A 19943-nucleotide genomic window follows, 5' to 3' on the forward strand; every position below is an offset into this window, starting at 1 on the left:
TATCCTTCCTTTGATAAGGGGACCAGAACTGTTCACAGTTGTATACATTGCTTTGTGTAGTTTTAGCAGGACCTCCCGATTTTTATATCTATTCCCTATGAAATAAAGGCTAACATTCCATTTGCCTTCCCAATTACCTGCTGATCTTGCTTGCTAGCTTTTATGATTTATGCACGAGGACCACCAGATCCCTTTGTGCTGCAGTTTTCTACTGTCTTTCTCCATTTAAATAATATTCAGCTCCTATATTCTTTCTACCAAAGTGCATCACTTCACATTTCCTCCATTATATTCCATCTGCCAGGTTTTTCCCCACTCATTTAACCTGGCTACATCACTCTGGCAACTCTTTGTGTCATTCTTACCACATGCCTTCGCACACATTTTTGTGTAATCCGCAAACTTGGCAATAGTGCATTCACTTTCCTCGTCCAAGTCATTAATATATATTGTGGATACCTGTGGCCTCAACACTGATCCCTGTGGCACTCCGCTATTTACAGGTTGCCATCCCAAAAATGCCCCTCTTATCCCAACTCGCTGGCTTATGTAAGTTAGCAATCTTCTATTCATTCTGATATGAAAATAATGGGGAGCCAGGAAATAACAGAAGAGTTAAATAAATACTTTGTATCAATTTTCATAGTAGAAGACACCAATAACATTCTAAAAATACGAAATAATCATGGGACAAAAGTATGAGCCCCCTGGGCTCTTATCTTATTAGCAATCTTTTGTGTGGTATTTTATCGAAAGGTTTTTTTTGGAAATTCAAATATATTACATCTACAGCTTTCCCCTTTATCTATTTTGCTTGTTATCACCTCAAAGAATTCAAATACATTTGGCAGGCATAATTTTCCCTTCGTGAAGCCAGTCGACTCTGATTGATTATACTACGCATTTCAAAAGGCTTTGCTATTACATCATTTAAAATGGACAACATTTTCCAATGACATATGTCAATCTACCTGGCCTATCTGTTTTTTGTCTCCCTCCCTTTTTGAATAAGGTTGCTTTATTTCCAACTTTTCAATCTTTTGGGCCTTTCCAGAATTTAAAGTTCCTTAATATCCCAGGATGCAACCCATCAGGTCCAGAGGACTTGGCAGCCTTTAATCGTATTAGTTTCCTTAGTGCTTTTACTTTTGTGATAGTTAATATATTTATTTCTTCCACCATACTTTTGTCCCATGATTATTTAGTATTTTTAGAATGTTATTGGTGTCTTCTACTATGAAAATTGACACAAAGTATTTATTTAACTCTTCTGTTATTTCCTGGCTCCCCATTATTATTTCCCCAGTCTCATTCTCTGAGGGGCCATTGTTCACTTTGGCCTCTCTCTTCCTTTTTATTTATTTAAAAGCTCTTAATGTTCATTTTTATATTACTTGCTAGTTTACCCTCATAATTTATTGTCTCCCTCTTTATTTACTTTTGGTCAGCTTTTGTTGTTTTTTTAAACTTTCCCAATCCTCTGGTTTAACACTAATCTTTGCCACACTGTTTATTTTTAATTTCAGTTTAATACTATCCTTAACTTCCTTGATTAACCATGACTGATTTATCCCCTTCCTAGAATCCTTCTTCCTCACTGGGATCAATCTTTGTTGTGAGTCACACACTATTTTCATAAACCTCTGCCATTGCTGATTAAGCGTCTTTCTTGCTGAACACATTTCCCAGTCCACTCAAGCCAACTCTGTCCTCATTCCTTTGTAATTACCCTTATTTAAGTTTAGCACAATTGTTTTTGACCCAAGTTTCTCATTCTCAAACATAATGCTAAATTCTACCATGTTAAGGTCCCTGTGTCCGAGGGGATCTTTTAGTCTGAGATTGCTTATTAAACCTGCCTCATTACACATTAGCAGATCCAATATAGCCCTTATTATTTCTTATCTCTACCCATATGGCTTCTACATCTTCCGATCCAAAATCATTTCTTGCTTTCGTACTTATTCCATCTCATAAAACAAGCTACCCCACTATCCTGTCCTTCCTGCCTGTCCTCACAAAAAGTTACAGAATCCTGAATATTTAGGTCCCAGTTTTGATCTCCATTTTCATTTTATTACCTTCAGAAACAGGGAGGACCTTCATGGGGGTCAATCCCTCTCCCCTCGGCAACATTACTAGCTTCTTTCCTCTAACAGGAGTATCAGTCAACAGCTAGTCTCCTGCGCTGAAGTCACTGACCATAGAACATAGAAGGAGTGCAGAAGGAAGCCATTCAGCCCATCGAGTCTGCACCGACCCTCTGAAACAACACTCCATCGAGGCCCACTCCCCATAACCCCATATAGTCTTTGAACATTAAGCAGCTATTTAGCATTGCCAATCCACCTGCAGATCTTTGGACCGTGGGAGGAAACCGGAGCACTCGGAGGAAACCTATAAAGACACGGGGAGAATATGCAAACTCGACACAGACAGTCACCCAAGGTCAGGGTCGAACCTGCGTCCCTAGCGCTGTGAGGCAGCAGAGCTAACCACTGTGATTCCCTTTTATTTTTATTATTACTGATCATAGTCTGCGGTATCAAGCTGACTATCTGCGGTATCAAGCTGACTATTAATAAAGAGTACATTTATGTCCAAACTGTCATGGGACAGAGTATATCTGAATTGAAAAGCAGGACATTCCAGACCTTTAGGCTGGAGTATTCGAGTTAGAAGGTCCCTGAAGGCTTCAAATCATGAGCATTCCTGAAAGTTTGACTTTTTAAAAAAACATCTGTTAAATAACGCTGATTCTGCACTCGATCTTGTTATAGCTGAACTCGAACAAGGGAAAGCAGCAAGTCAGCAACATCTTGTCCCTCCAACCACACCTTTGCTGGCTGAAAATGGAGGGTGAAAGGCCCTGACACACTGGCTCTGCCTTCTCAACTTCAACAACTTCCCATCTCCTAGGCTTCCTCTGACCCTGCTGCTTTCTCCGGCAACTAGATTTTGTGCTGGTCCATGATCTGGTCTCCTGTTGTGTCCTCTTCCAATGCCTCTTATCCAGTGCTCAGATGATGTTGACTGCCCTCACGATCCAGTCATAGCCAGGAATTCGACTTGTCTTCTGTTCCCTGCACCATTCCCGCTTTGGGGATTTCTAGGAGCTTCTTGAAACTTTGACCGATTAGAGTGGATTGCTGCCTTTTGGCGCCAGGGCATTGAGAGCTTGACTGGGGTTCAATTGCATGAGTTCTCAGACTCAAACATTGAAACGGGAGATTGGCCTTGTAGGGACACACAGAAAATGCAGCCAAGTTGAAAACTGGGGGCAGAAGGGAGTGAGAGCAAACCGTGTAGGCTGCACTCATCCAATCTTCTGATTTCCCCTCCTCTGTATTGGCACAAATTGGGCCCTGAAAATCCAACTCTTATTTTTCAATAAAGGGAAAAATACATAAAAATAAAGACCAGAAAACCTCTCCTCCCAGGTTCCACTAACCCATAAAACTTTGAACTTTCACATGGGAATGAAATGCTCGCAAATTCCATGGCAGAAAATTTTCAGTTAGAAATTTCCACTGGGATTGATTTCTGGGTCTCCGCAGGTAATTTCTGGTGATTGGGAAATGAGTCATGATGAGAAATCAGGGAGAGTCAGAGAGTAACATGAATGATGATCAATTTTGATAAATGGAGTGACGCGATCTCCATTGTAACAGGTTCTATGACAGCAAGGCCAGCCATGGAGTGGTGGAGAGTTGGTACAACCAGCAAGCCTCATGCAACTTAACCAACAACAGAATGACAGCAAGGGATAAAAAGCTGAAAACCGATTTAGGTATGTATGTGTCAACAGGCTGAGTGTGGGTTACAATCACCCAGGTATGTGTAAGTTACCCAGGAAGGGATTAGTTTACAGTTACTGGGCCACGTGCGTCACCACGATTAGGACGACTGTGTGTTGGAGCTACCAATATTCTTTGTGTACTGTCCATAGAATCCCTACAGTACAGAAGGAGATCATTCAGCCCATCGAGTCTCCCCCGACCCTGTGAAAGTGCACCACAGCTAAACTCATTCACGCGCCTTATTCCCATAATCCTACCGAACCTGCACATCATTGGACTGTGAGAGGAAACCGGAGGATCTGTAGGGAACCCACGCAGACAGTGGGAGAATGTGCTAATTCCACACAGACAATCACCCAAGGTCGGAATTGAACCCAGGTCCCCAGTTCTGTGAGGTAGCAGTGCTAACCACTGTGCTGCCCCCCCCCTGCTGTCGACACATCGACACACATACCTGTGATTTGAATTCCATGCCCCAAGGAACTGTACTTCAGTGAGAGTCAGCATCTTCAGGAGTAGAGACAGGATTCACTCGAAATCAAAGCCCACTTCTCATTGAATTTAAACAACAGAGTCCCTACAGTGCGGAAGGATGCTATTCGACCCATCGAGTCTGCACCGACCTTCAAAAAGAGCACCCCACCCAGGCCCTGCCCTATCCCCGTAAGCCCATTCATTATTTATGGTCATTCCACCTATCTTGCACATCTTTGAACTGTAGGAGGGAACTGGAGCACCTGGAGGAAACCCATGCAGACACTAGGAGAACGTGCAAACTCCACACAGTCACCCAGGCCACAATTGAACCCAGGTCCCTGGCACTGTGAGGCAGCAGTGCTAATGCGTTACCCTGCCTTCCTTGATAAATGGCCATCAACTTCAAAATGTTACAGTTGACAAACAATATATTAATAATTCAGAGTAGAATGAATCTACCTGGACTTAAAATTAAAACGAGAATTGATGTGATTGCATTTAATAAAGTGCGATTATGGTTAGTGGGATGGATTGATGTGTTTTTTGTCTGCAGAATATTGGTAGGTCTGTAAGGAGGGGGAAGAGGATTTGATAGCATCAGATTCAGAAGGTATAATTGTTTAGTGATGACACTTATAATCTTGATATAATTAGATCAGTGGAACACTCTGATATTTTATATGTAGTAATATTTCATACCACACAATCTCTGACTCAGATATGTTTTTAAATAGGGTTTCACCATACTCATTGTTAGATTGTGATATGAAGGTGGAGGAGGGTCAATAATGTGGGCTGCCGATATTTATTAAGTGCTAATCTTTGATAATCATTCGAGTTGTCATTTCATCACAATGATGGGTGATTACTTTCTCTTGAATGTAATATTCTTTTGTAAGATATTGTAATTAACACCTCCTACTGATGATAGTATAATTTCATACCAGCAATGTACCTTTATACATTGCCATCGACACCAAATAAGGAGTGAAGCAACTTGGGGGTGTACAAGATACTAGGGCTGGAGGAAAGCAGAGTTCTTGGAGGATTCTAAAACTCGAATAGGGTGAGGTCATGGGAAGATTTAAACATGAGGATAAGTATTTTGGACATTGTGGGATATTGGTCTGTGTGGCTCAGTATGACACCAAATAACAAACTTACTAAACTGCCTATTAGGAAACATTGTATTGCAGAAGTTAATTAGGGCTCAAACCCAACTGTGCCCACCCTTGGAGTGACTGATCGGGACAGTGTAGAGGGAGTTTTACTCTATATCTAACCCTGTGCTGTACCTATCCTGCGAATATTTGATGGGGACAGTGTAGAGGGAGCTTTACTCTATATCTAACTCCGTGCTGTACCTGTCCTGGGAGTGTTTGATGAGGACAGTGTGGGGGGAGCTTCACACTATGGACTGACCTGATTATCACTACACCCCTGTATGCTTCATCCGATGGCGGTGTTTATGTAGTTACATTATGTACCTTGTGTTGCCCTATTACGCATTTCCTTTATTTTATTTTCATGTACCTAATTATCTGTTGAGCTGCTCGCAGAATAATACTTTTCACTGTACCTCGGTACACGTGACATTAAACAAAATCCAAATCCACTGTATCTATGCTGTCCTATCAAACACTTTCAGGGCAGGGACAACAAGTTTTAAATGGAAAAGCCAGTTAACCTGGGACAAATGAGGAATTGAATCAGAGAAGCAGGGCCATATGATATCAGTTGCTGCATTCTCTACTGAGGATGTAGTGCAGCTACTTTGTGTGTGGGTTAGGATTATTTGTAACCATGACTTGTGTGTTGTGTGTATGTGTGTGTTCCCCTTCAGCTTTACCTGCCAACAGGGAAGAAGGGCTTGAATCGCAGATTAACAGATTGGCTGAACTGATCGGCCGGCTGGAGAATAAGGTAAGGAGCAGCAAACTAACATCCTGGTGTCTATTCTGATCTACACCACCTGGCATCATTGATGCTGGGCCTTGTAGGAATGGCTGTGGCTCGGTCAGTAACACCCTCACACCTGGATCCAAAAGTTAAAGTCTCACTCTGGAATGAGATGATAAACCCAAGGTCCTGTCTGCTGTCTGAGCTGGATGAAGAAGATCCCATGGTATTAGTTTGTGGAGCAGGGAGTTTTCCCCAGTGTCTTGGCCAATATTTATCCCTAACTGTCCAGATTATTGTTTGTGTGAGACTGCTGTGCACAAATTAGTTGATGCCCACCCACATTACAGCAGTGACTACTCTTCAAAAGCATTTTATTAGCTATAAAATGCTTTGAAAGTGTATGAGCATCACTGACCATTGTTGCTTGTGACAGGCGCTATCTAAATGTGAGACTTTGCTTTAGTCTTTCAAATCATTCAAATTGCAGTGTTTGGATCCTTCTATGTGAAGAGCGGGCATGGAAAGACTGAGGGAGCAGTGGAGCTTACTTTTAATCAAAACAAATTCCAAGACTTAGTCAGGTAAAGGTGTGTGCAGAAATAAATGTGGCCCCTCATTTGTGCAAAGCTATCCTGGTATCACTACAGGCTGAGCATCCCTTATCAGAAATGCTTGGGGCCGAATGTGTACCGGGTTTTCAAATTTCTCAATTTTAAAAATATAATGATCATCTGCGGCGCGCGTTGAGAACTGCACATGTGCGGCACATCGGGGACTGCGCATGTGCGGATCGCGTTGGGAACTGCACATCGCCCAAGAACCTTCCCGGAGCCTTGTGAGATTTCCCACTCATGATGTCACGTCGGCGATCAAACAAATAGTGCAGATTTCGGAATTTTGGATGTCCTGAAATTGCAAATTCCAAATTACATTCACCTAGAAAGCGCACACATCACTGGGTCCATTCTCTTGTCTGGGTTGGAAGATGCAGCTTAATCCGGGATAGTCAACATGGATTCGTGAATTCTTTGAGGATGTAATTAAGTGTGTAGATGAAGGTAGAGCAGTTAATGTCGTATACATGGATTTTAGTAAGGCATTTGATAAGATTCCCCATGGTTAGCTCATGAAGAAAGTAAGGTGTGGGATAGAGGGAAATATGGCCAATTGGATATCACATAGAAGACAGAGGGTGGTGGTGGATGGAAAATCTTCAGACTGGAGACCAGTTACCAGCAGTGTACCACAGGGATCAGTGCTGGGTCCTCTGCTATTTGTGATTTTTATCAATGACTTGGAGGAGGGGGCTGAAGGGTGGGTCTGTAAGTTTGCTGATGACACCAATATTGGTGAAGTAGTGGATGAGGTGGAGGGCTGTTGTATGCTACAAAAATATATTGATAGGATGCACATCTGGGCCGAAAAATGGCAGAAGGAGTTTAACCCTGATAGGTGCGAGGTTTTTCATTTTGGGAGGAAAAAAATTAATGTGAATTATAATGGCTAAGGCAGGTTTCTGAGGAATGTGGAGGAACAGAGATATCTTCGGGTTCATGTCCACAGATCTCTGAAGGTTGCCACTCAAGTGGATAGAGCAGTGAAGAAGGCCTATAGTGTGTTAACATTTTTAACAGGGGACTTGAGTTTAAGAGCCGTGGGGTTACGCTGCAACTGTACATGGTCCTGGTGAGACCACACTTGGAATATTGTGTGCAGTTCTGGTCACCTCACTATAGGAAGGATGTGGAAGCATTGGAAAGGGTGCAAAGGAGATTTACCAGGATGCTGCCTGGTTTGCAGGATAGGTCTTATGAGGAAAGGTTGAGGGTGCTCGGGCTTTTCTCTTTAGAGCGGAGGAGGATGAGAGGCGACTTAATACGATGATGAGGGGGATAGATAGAGTGGACGTTCAGAGACTATTTCCTTGGGTGGATGTAGTTGTTACAAGGGGGCATAACTATAAAGTTCAGGGTGGGAGATATAGGAGGGATGTCCGAGGTAGGTTATTTACTCAGAGAGAGGTTACGGTGTGAAATGGACTGCCTGCTGTGATACAGTAGTCCCCCTTTATAACGCGGGTGTTGGGGTCCAAGACAGCCACCCGCGTTGCAACCGAGCTGCGATATCCACGATGGGGGTTTTAAATTTATTTAAAAATCTATGCTAGCGCTTCCCATTGAGAGTCTACGGGGGGCGGGGGGAGAGGTCAGACCCCCGTAGACTCACAATGGGAAGCGCTAGCATAGATTTTTAAATAAATTTAAAACCCCCATCGTGGATCTAATTAAAACAGTGTCAATTTCAGCAGCCGGCTCACTTTGATCCGGAGAGGGAAGCTGCTCTCTCACTGAAACAATCAGCCGGCCGCTGAAATTGACACTGCCCGCTGCTCCCTCCAATCCAACTTTTAAGTTTTAATGTTTCTGATTGGAGGGAGAGAGCAGCGGGCAGTGTCAATTTCAGAGGCCGGCTGATTGTTTCAGTGAGAGAGCAGCTTCCCTCTCCGGATCAAAGTGAGCCGGCCGCTGAAATTGACACAACTGACAGTTGGGGTCCATAAGCCCCCCTGCGGTATATCGCGAACCGCGGTATTGCGGAGCGCGGTATAACGGGGGACTACTGTAGTGGAGTCGGACACTTTAGGAACTTTCAAGCGGTTATTGGATAGGCACATGGAGCACACCAGAATGACAGGGAGTGGGATAGCTTGATCTTGGTTTCGGACAATGCTCGGCACAACATCGAGGGCCGAAGGGTCTGTTCTGTGCTGTACTGTTCTATGACTGTTAGGTCAATATTGGAGCTTGCCTCCGAGATCAAAGGTTATGGAATGCATTGATCAGGAAGCACAATAAGGAGATAAATGCAAATTACTGCAGATACTGGAAAGCTGTAATACAAACAGAAAATTCTGGAAAAAACTCAGCAGGTCTGGCAGCATCTGTGGAGAGGGATGCTGAGTTAACCTTTTGGGTCCAAATGACTCTTCAAAGTTGAAGAGGGATAGAAATGTGGTGGATTATATAGTTGGAGAGGCAGTGGTTGGAGGAGGTGAAGCAGAATAGAAAGTCAGGAATAGGTGTGATCCAAGGAGAGATCGACAAAAATGTCATGAACACAAGACAAAGGGAGTGTTAATGGTAGTGTTAAAGAACAAAGAAGATGCTAATTGTGGCATAGAGTTAAACCTGCAGAGTGTGTTAATAGAATCCACAGAATCCCTACAGTGCTGAAAGAGACCATTCGGCCCATTGAGTTTGCAACGACCCTCCGGGAGAGCACCCTACCTAGATCCATACCCCCACCCTATTCCTGTAGCCATGCAACTCCACCTAACTCGCACAGCTTAGGACACTCGGGGGCAATTCAACAGGACCAATCCACCTAACCTGCACACCTTTGGACTGTGGAAGGAAACTGGAGCATCTGGAGGAAACCCACTCAGACACTGGGACAATGTGCAATCTCTACAGAGACAGTCACACAAGGCTGGAATTGAACCCAGATCCCTGGCACCATGAGACAGCAGTGCTAACCCCTGTGCCATTGTGCCTAATAGTAGAACAATGATCAATACTCTGTGAAAATGAAACAAGTTACAGAGCACCTGTGGGGGAGGGAGTCATGAAAAATAGAGGCGAGTTCACAGTCTGAAGTTATTGAACTTTTATGTCAAGTCCAGAAGGCTGTTATGTGCCTAATCGGAAGATGATAGGCTGTTCCTCCAGTTTGCATTGGGCTTCACTGGAACATTGCAGTAAATCAAGGATGAAAATGTGAACATGGGAGCAAGTTGGTGAGTTAAAATGGCAAGTGACAGGAAGGATGGGGTTATGCTCATGGACATCGTGAAGGTGCTGTGCAAAGCAATCATCCAATCTGAGTTTATTGTCCCCAGTGTAGAAGAGAGCATTGTGAATTAGTGCTCTACGGAGGTTGTTTCCAGAACAACCCCATCAAAATTAATGAAGCCCCTGGAAGCACTTCCCTTGACAGTGAGGGTTTGATGATAAGAATGCTATGATGGTCAGACCTATGTTTAATGAAATATAAATATGTGAATAAAACTGTTTTATTTTCCATACTAGCTCTTGCAGTTTTTAGTTTCCATTTATGTGTTTTGATTGTTGTTGCCAAGCAACAATGATGACTGCATTCCAAATTAGTGTTGGAGAAGCCTGTATCTAACAGATACTACACAAATGTAGTTTATTTCATCTTTCCTGTGACTTGACTGGACAGATTGCTTCACAGAAGAAGCAAATGCATCAGTGATTTCCACAGTGACACTGGAGATAACTGAAACAAACAACCTACAGGAATATTCTGCTTATTGAGGTCACAAATATGAATAATAGGGAACGGATTGCATTTCACTTCAGGCATCCAGGATCAAACACTCCCAGGACAGGTCCAGCTCGGGGTTAGGTGCAGAGTAAATCTACTTCTACACTGTCCCCATCAAACACTTCCAGGACAAGCACAGCCCAGGGTTAGATGCAGAGTAAAGCACCCTCTACAACTTCCGCCCCCCATGAAACAATTCCAGAGCAGGTACAGTACAGGGTCAGATAGAGCATAAAGCACCCTCTACTCTGTCCCCATCAAACACTTCCAGTGCAGTTACAACATTGGGTGATATACAGAGGAATGCTCTCTTGACACCATTTCTAACAATCACTTGCAGGCCAAGTACAGCACGGGGTTAGATACAGAGTAAAGCTCCCTCAACAATGCCCCCCCCCCCCCCCCCCACCATCAAACACTCCCAGGACAGGTACAGCATAGGGATAGATACAGAGTATAGCCCCCTTTACACTGTCCCCATCAAACACTCCCAGGACAGGTACAGCACGGGGTTAGATACAGAGTAAAGCTCCCTTCACATTGTGCCCATCAAACACTCCCAGGACAGGTACAGCGTGGCATTAGATACATAGTAAAGCTCCCTCTATAACGTCCCCCTATCAAACACTCCCAGAACAGATGTAGCGCAGGGTTAGGTACAGAGTAAAGCTCCCTCTATACTGTCCCCATCAAACACTCCCAGGACAAGTACAGCGTGGCGTTAGATACAGAGTAAAGCTCCCTCTATAGCGTCCCCCTATCAAACACTCCCAGAACAGATGCAGCGCAGGGTTAGGTACAGAGTAAAGCTCCCTCTATACTGTCCCCATCAAACACTCCTGGACAGGGAAAGCACAGGCGAGAGGTAAGAGTTAAACCCTCACATGATTCTACTGATAACTTCACCTCTATGCTCAGAAGATCATCCAGAACTAATTTCTTTTGCAATTTCCACAGCAATTTCCTTCCGTGAAATCACTTGCTGTGCCAAAGTCTTTGGTGACCTGGGTTCATGAGAACTATTATGGTTAGCATTGGTGCTTCACAGCGCCAGGTTTCCAGGTTCGATTCCCACTTGGGTCTGTGCGGAGTCTGCATGTTCTCCCTGTGTCTGCGTGGGTTTCCTCCGGGTGGTCCGATTTCCTCCCACAAGTCCCGAAAGACTTGCTTTTAAAAAAAATAAATTTAGAGTACCCAATTCATTTTTTCCAATTAAGGGGCAATTTAGCGTGTTTGATCCACCTACCCTGCACATCTTTAGGTTGTGGGGGCGAAACCCACGCAAACACGGGGAGAATGTGCAATCCTCATGCGGACAGTGACCCAGAGCCGAGATCGAACCTGGGACCTCGGCACCTGCAGTGCTACAACTGCGCCACTGTGTTGCCCATGAAAGACGTGCTGTTAGGTGATTTAGACATTCAGAATTTTCCCTCTGTGTACCCGAACAGATGCCGGAATGTGGCGACTAGGGGCTTTCACAGTAACTTCATTGCAGTGTTAATGTAAGCCTACAAGAGACAATAAAGATTATTATATTCAAATTGGAGGAAAAATCACCAGATGGTACATCCCAGAGTGTTGTGGGTGCAAAGGGTTTGGGCCGTGGAGAGGAGGCAGCAGGATATATTCATCTGATTTGTCCAAAGGTTTTTGGAGGCATCGTCTCAATGATGGGATGTAGTAAAAATTTGTTCTTGTTTTGGAATGGGAGCATGCAAACATATGGAATAGTAGCAGTGTAGGCCATTTGGCCCCTCAAGCCAAATTAGGATCAAGTCATATTAGGATCAAGACTGATCTGTTTGTGTTTCGAATATTCCCATCGACCCTCGATATCCTTTGATTCTCTTGCTGAACAAGAATCGATCTACCTCAGCCTTAAAAATATTCAGTGACCCCGCTTCTCTCGCCTCCTGAGGCAGGGTTCCAACTGAGAGAACCCGTCTCCTCATCTCGTTTCTAATGTTAAAACAGTACCCCCTAGTTCTGGATTCACCCACAAGAGAAAACATAGGGTGGGATTTACCGACCACCGCACCACCTGTTTTTCGATGGGAGGTGGCCCGCCAGCGGGATCTACCGGTCCCGCCATTGTCAACGGGATTTCCTGTTGGCAGCACCCCTCACCGCTGGGAAACCCGTGCGCCAGCGTGGGACCGTAATTTCCTGCCGGTGTGAACAGCCAGTAAATCCTACCCATATTTTCCATTATGTACCTCAATCATGTCTCCGCTCATTCTTCTAAACTCCAGAGGAAACAAGCCCAGTGTGTCCATCCTTTCCTCATAAGACAACCCTTCATTTCTGGTATCAATCCAGTAAATCTCCTCTGAACTGCCTCTAATATGTCTACATTGTTGCTTAGATAAGGAGATCAAAACTGCACACAATATTTGAGATGTAGTCTCACTAATGCCCTGTGTAACTGAAACATAACATCCTTATTTTTATGTTCAATTCCTATTGTAATGAAGGAGAGCATTCCATTAACCTTCTTGATTACTTGCTGGACCTGCATTGTAGCTTTTTGCGACTCATGCACAAGAACACCTAGATCCTTCTGCGCCTCAGAATTAGAACATAGAACAGTACAGCACAGTACAGGCCCTTCAGCCCATGATGTTGTGCCGACCATTTATCCTAATCTGGGATCAAATAGAACATTGAACATTACTAATTCTACAGTCATTTTCTATTTAAGTAATTTTTCCACATTATACTCCATCTGCCAGATTTTTGCCCACTCATTTAACGTATCTATTTCCATCGGAAACATCCTCATGTCCTTTTTGCAACATACATTCCTGCCTATCCTTGTGTCATCTACAAATTTAGCTACCACGCCTTCGCTCCCCTCAATGTCTTTGATATAAATTGTACAAACTTGATGCCTGATAACAGACCCCTGCAGGACTCCACTCATCATATCCTGCCAATCAGAAAAAGACCCATTTATGCACACTCCCTGTTTTCTGCCAGCCAGCCAATCTTCAATCCATGAGCTTTTATTTTCCGCAATGACCTTTCTTGCGGCACTTTATCAAATACTTTCTGGAAATCTGATTACAGTACATTACACAGGCTTCCCATTATCCACCGCACATGTCACTCCTTCAAAGAACTCCACTATACTGGCTAAACATGAGCAAGGCCATGCTGGAAAATCTTAGGTCCCAGATGTACCTAATTGTCTACAGACCCTAATGCTAGAAGAAATGAGTGAACCCTCGGAAGAGTCTGGGTTAACCAGGAAGACTCATCATTGGGAAAGGCCACTCACCTTGTGTGCTGTGAATGAAATGTTTAAGGAAACCTCAGCGTGCGGACATTAAGTGGAGTTGATCGAATTTACATGTATTGTCAATGAGGAGTCCCAAAATGGAGAGTAAAAAGTAGTTTATTTCCGACTCACACTAGGATATCAAATAACAAAGTAACAGTCCAAGTCCCAACCAAGACCATCCTGATGCCGGCTCTTTCCTGGGTTAGCTTCTATTTTGAGGAATTAATAAATGTGCTGTTGGCCCTCCTCCCCTCAGCAAGGGAGCTCGTACTCCACGAGCCCCACAAGAGATCAATTGGGTAATCCCCGTGGGTCTTGTGGGGGTTATAATAATATGCATTGACTTTCACAAGACATTTGACAAGGTTTGCCATAAAACTTGAGCCATGTGACTTCAAAATACTGAGGTGGTTAAGGAATTGAAAAGGAAGAGCTTTCAGTTATCAGGTACCACTCATGATCTGAGGAATTTCATAATGTTTAACATTGAAAATCATCAAAGAAATGGAATCGAGCCTTTTCTGATGTGCCCCATATTTAATTATGTGAAACTATCTGGTGGAATCTGAATCACTGCCGTTTGAAAAATACATTTCATTTTTTAAGTCAGTAATTGCTTTCTAAACTATCCCTGGGGCAGATAGTAACATTCATCAAACGGCATAACCATTAACTCCTTGTGTGCACAACGTCCACTCAGTTTGACCTTTAATTGCAATTTGTCCGCTCCGATGCATCATCATTGCTCTGTGTGAATATGGAGAGTGAGATCTGGTAGCCTATCTAATTGGAGGCAACATCACACAGCCATGCCGAGCTCTAATGTCGCGCGCACATCAGAAATCCCTGACAATTTTTGAGTTTTTGCACTGTCCAAATTCACTGATAACACTTCGGAGTAGACCTCATGTACCTCAGTCAAGGGGGTGCACCTCTCCTTCCTCAGTATTAAATTGGATGGCAACATGGTGCAGGGACTGTAACAGACACTCTTTCCCGGGCACTGATTACTAAAATATAACTAATGATGCATGTTGGATTTTTCAGAAATGCACTCTGTGGAGTCAATGCACCATCTTCCAACTTGTGGGTAGTTTATTTGCATAGGATTAACACTAAAGTTTCCACTGTGACTGTTATCAAGTTTCCTACACCCTGCACTGTGAAAAACTATAAACAGACAACGATCTGGTGGCATGTTAACTTGTCTGTTCCCTCACGTAGACACAAAAGGTCCCATTGAACTGTTTTGAAGAAAGGCAAATTTTCAATAATTAAAATAATCTTTACTGGTGTCACAAGTAGGCTTACATTAATACTGCGATGAAGTTTAGTCGCCACACTCCGGCGCCTGTTCGGGAATATTGAGGGAGAATTCAGAATGTCCAATTCACCTAACAAGCACGTCTTTCAGGACTTGTGGGAGGAAACCGGAGCACCTGGAGGAATCCCATGCGGACACGGGGAGAACGTGCAGACTCCACACAGACAGTGATGCAAGCCGGGAATTGAACCATGGTCCCCTGTGCTCTGAAGTAACAGTGTTAACTACTGTGCTACCGTGCCCAACACATATCCTCCAACCAGCCATCTTTAACACAAGATGATCCAGTCATAGAGGTGTTCATTCTCTTCAATAGGTTAACTGTGTTAGGGTACCAGACCCAAGTTTCTGTTATGACACTGAATTGGAAACCCGAACAATTTTCAATTTGATTCCACCAACAAATGGGGATCTTTTAGGTTAAATCAAACTCTATTTTTAACACAGATTAACCACATTAACATCACAGAAACAGCTCTACAATTCACAGTTAAACAGTTCTTAAAATAAAAGGTAAAACTTTAACTTATGCCCTGTATCTTCACTGTAAATATTCTAAACAAGCAATCCAATACAGTTCAAATATCAATTGTAAATAAAGCTAATAAAGTTTGCTTGCTGTCCTCTGTGTAGATACTTTTGGAGAGTGACTCTTTCCAGAACTGATCCAGTACACTTCTGTCTTGTCAGACAGCTCTGCTCAACCTAATAGCACTTGATGAAACTGCAAATTACAGACAGATCTGGCTCCTCCCATTAATGACATTGCCATTAAGATGACCTGTTGAGCTAGGACATACCCCAGCAAACCTTCCAAAATAGAAATAATGTTCCATTAGCCCTTTATCTATAATCTGGTGAGTGGTTGGAATGAATGATTACCTCACTCTTACAACACCTTCATTACAGCTTCCTTAACCTAGGCTTTTGATAATATTATTGCAGCAGATATAAAACATATCTATATATGTTTATATAACAGTTTCTTATATTCATCACAACTGTAAGTCTTTATTAACAAGTGGAACTATTTATGCATGTACAGTTCAGGTTCGGAGCTATCTCCATGTTTAGGTCTTTACACATCTCTGCTCAATACCACACTGACCCTTAGGTCTGGCTCTTGCACCTCCTACATCACTGTGAGGATGGTATTGTACTCAGTCCCACATTAACGCTCATGTACCAGGTCCTTGTACTACAATCATCATTTTCATGCAATCTTCCTTTGCCAGAATTGGCTGTCCCATTTCCTACCACACACCGATGACTATACTTCAAAAATACTCCATTGGGTGCGATGATCTCTGAGACACCCTGATGTAATACATAGAACATACAGTGCAGAAGAGGCCATTTGGCCCATCGAGTCTACACCAACTCACTTAAACCCTCACTTCCACCCTATCCCTGTAACCCAATGAAAAACGCTTCAGAAATGCAATTTTGTCATTCAGTGTTGTGTGGGCTCTAAGAGAGATTTGCTCCTCTGGATGAGACCTTCAAACGTAAGCAGTTTCAGGCTTTGAAACCCGGGTCCCCTTCTCCCTGCAAACACCCGGGTCCCAAGTCCTATCTAACAAACCCAATGGGAATGGGGCTGTCTTGGGTCGGGGTGACCCGTTTGTAAACCCCGTCCAATTTTACATCTCATTCCGTCAGTATACTTCATCTAAACCTGACCTGGCCGAGGTTAAAACCAGCCTGTACTGTGATTGGATGAGAGCCCTCCTCCTCTCTTATGAATTTCCCATGTGATGGGCCTCTTTGACCTACCAATCCAATAATCAAAGTTACTGGCTGGGGTGGACTCCTACCTAATTGAGCAACATAGTCTCAGCCAAGCTAAGCCACCTGCTGTGTGGATTGCAGCTGTCAAACCGTTGAAAATAAATAATTGTCATTAATATCTCAATTAAAAATTTTAATCTCAGTTGATCTTGGTTTTAATTACATAGTTAATTTGTACAATTAACACATCAATCTCTTTCCAGTTTGTTTTATTGCTGATGCTATTATTAAAACATAGAATTATATAAAAACAGAAGCTGAACAACTTATTGTGAAAAATATTCCTCTGATGTCGTTTTGCTATTAAATATAATTAATCAACTTTCTGTCCAACTAACCATCAGACAGTTTTAAAAATAAACAAACACTAATTCACACACCCTTTGTACTCACTGCCTCACTCCAGAATATTTTAATTTGTTTTTAATCTTTTCGCTTACCTTCTTTTGAATATTGGCCATGTTACAAGATTTGTATTTTTATTCTGGCTTTTTAGCTCTCTTGCCTTTACTTCAGGATAGCTCTTTTTCCCCTCTTTGCCTCGTATAACATAACCTGGCTTCTTTTTCCCTGATCACTTCATTCACACTTTCCCATCATGACTTATTCACCTCCATTGGCCAGCGACTTTGGGCGTGAATCAGCGGCCATGTTGCACCCGATGCAGAGCCGGGCACAATGGGGCATGAGAGCCCCAAATCGGGCTCCACGCTGGGAGCCAGACCGATAACGAGTCGCTGCACCTGGTGTGATCTGGATCTTGCGCTCATTGGACAAGGTCCAGATCTGCATATTTAAATTAGCTTAATGTCTCATTTTAATACCTAGATTTACCCAGGCGCCCTGAACTCACCGGCCGTGCCTGGTAAGACCTCGCCAGGGTGCCGTTTAGTACGGGTCCACAGAAACATGGATCAGGCATAACGGCACCTCGGGTGGGTCTCTCAGGCCATTGGAAACCATAGGATGGTTGGGGATAGGACAAGATGGTATCCTGGGACTCCCCCTGAAAGCTGGGCACTTTGGCATTGCCAGCCTGGGACCCTGGCAGTGCAAGGGTGTCCAGGATGTGGTGCCGGGGCAGTGCCATAGTGTCAGGATGGCAGTACCAAGTGTGGTGATATGCATCACTGTAAATACATTAAGCCTAAATAAATACTAGAGGGAGCACCAGCAACATCATGACACACAGCTATTCAACCAATAGGTCAACAAGATAGGACATGACTAATGGGCAGTCAAGACACACCCAGAGGTGACACTACCACAAAAGGTCTACCCATATAAAAGGACTGGGCACACATGCTCTTTCTCTTTCCATAGGCGTCACTCAGAGAGATGGGGCAGAACAGGAAGCATCACACCCACCACATGGATTAGAGCAGACTGGTTAGTCAGATTGAGTTATAGTAAGATTAGCAGGAGAGTCGAACTCAAGTAGGAGAATTGTTAACTGTTCAATAAATGTGTTAAACCTATCTCCAAGTCTGAACCACTCGACCATATAAATTCATGATCTTTGGACTCATACATATTATTTGATATTGTTTCGTCATGACTGTCATCATGATTTGTACATGTCATCACTTATTTTGTTCAATTTGTTCAATTTTCTTTAACACTGTACAGAAAATATGTAACATGAGAAAAGGGGGGATGTGGTGATATGCATCACTGTAAATACACAAGGGTTTAATGCAAATACACTAAGACTAAATAAACACTAGAGAGAGCACCAGAGACATCATGACACACAGACATTCAACCAATAGGTCAGTAAGATAGGACACGACCAATGGGCAGTCAAGACACCCAGAGGTGACACTACCACAAGGGAGCTACCCATATAAAAGGACTGGGCACACATGCTCTTTCTCTTTCATAGGCGACACTCAGAGAGACAGGGGCATATCGGGAACCATCACACCCACTGCATGGATTAGAGCAGACTGGTTAGTTAGACTGAGTTACTATAGCAAGATTAGCAGGAGAGTCGAACTCAAGTAGGAGAATTGTTAACTGTTCAATAAATGTGTTAAACCTATCTCCAAGTCTGAACCATCCTTTGTCAGAGTATACATCAAGGAAGCAGCTTATGCTACAGGAAGAAGCATATCACAACACCAAGGTGCTTGCATGGTATGTTGGCTGCCAGGTGTTGGACTGGGGAGGGCCTTACCACTTGGAGTGGAGATTGAGAGGGGAGTGCCAGTGGCCTGGAGAAGTTTTTGGTATGGTTCATAAAGTGAGATCAGCTCGTCAGCAGGAAAGTGCGGCCTCGGCAGAAAGGAACTCCCCGAGGCCAAAAAAATAGCAGGGTGTCTCTCAGTGTTTCTTGGCATTGCAGCCACATAGAAACATCCTGCTAAATGCACCTGATTTAGTTTTAAGTCCGCTTAAAGGCCTCCCTTGTCTATTTTTTGTCACCTGTAATTATGCTTCCCTTCCATTCGGAGGACTGGCACAAACCCAAGGGGCAGATTGAAACATAGGAACATAAGAAATAGGAGTAGGCCATTCAGGACTTTGAGCCCGCTCCGTCATTCAGTGAGATGATAGCTTATCTTCTACTGCAACATTATTTTCCTGCACTGTCCCCATAACTGTTATGTCTTGTACACATTCAGTGACTGAGCTTCCACAACCCTCTGGCCTAGAGATGTCAAAGATTCGCCTACCCTCTGAATAAAGAAATTCCTCCTTATCTCAGTCCTAAATGGCCAGCCCCTTATTCTGAGACTGTGTTCCCTGGTTCTAGACACCCCCCATGCCACCCTGACTACATCTATCCTGCACTGGAAGAATTTTGTAAATTTGAATACGATCACCTCTCATTCTTCTAAACTCCAGTGCATAAAGGCCGTCTATTTAATCTTTCCTCATAGAACAATCTGTCCATCCCAGGAATTAGTGTTGTGGATCTTTTGTTGTACTCCATCTATGCAGCAAATGGTGTATCTTTCCCTAGATACGGAGAGCAAAACTGCACACATTGCAGGGACAGTCTTACCAGGGC

General features: G+C 43.5%; 1 protein-coding gene across 2 annotated transcripts in view; it reads left to right on the forward strand.

Annotated features, from left to right (window-relative positions):
* Positions 1–19943, forward strand: part of necab2 (N-terminal EF-hand calcium binding protein 2) — a 218017-nt gene that overhangs the window by 148757 nt on the left and 49317 nt on the right. For both annotated transcript variants that reach the window (XM_038807149.1, XM_038807148.1), the window contains exons 7-8: positions 3672–3790; positions 6121–6200. In XM_038807149.1, coding sequence (XP_038663077.1) covers positions 3672–3790; positions 6121–6200 — 199 coding nt within the window. The remainder of the gene's footprint in view (positions 1–3671; positions 3791–6120; positions 6201–19943) is intronic.

This window comes from Scyliorhinus canicula, chromosome 9 (genome assembly GCF_902713615.1).
Source record: "Scyliorhinus canicula chromosome 9, sScyCan1.1, whole genome shotgun sequence".
In the NCBI taxonomy this organism is placed as follows: Eukaryota; Metazoa; Chordata; class Chondrichthyes; order Carcharhiniformes; family Scyliorhinidae; genus Scyliorhinus; species Scyliorhinus canicula.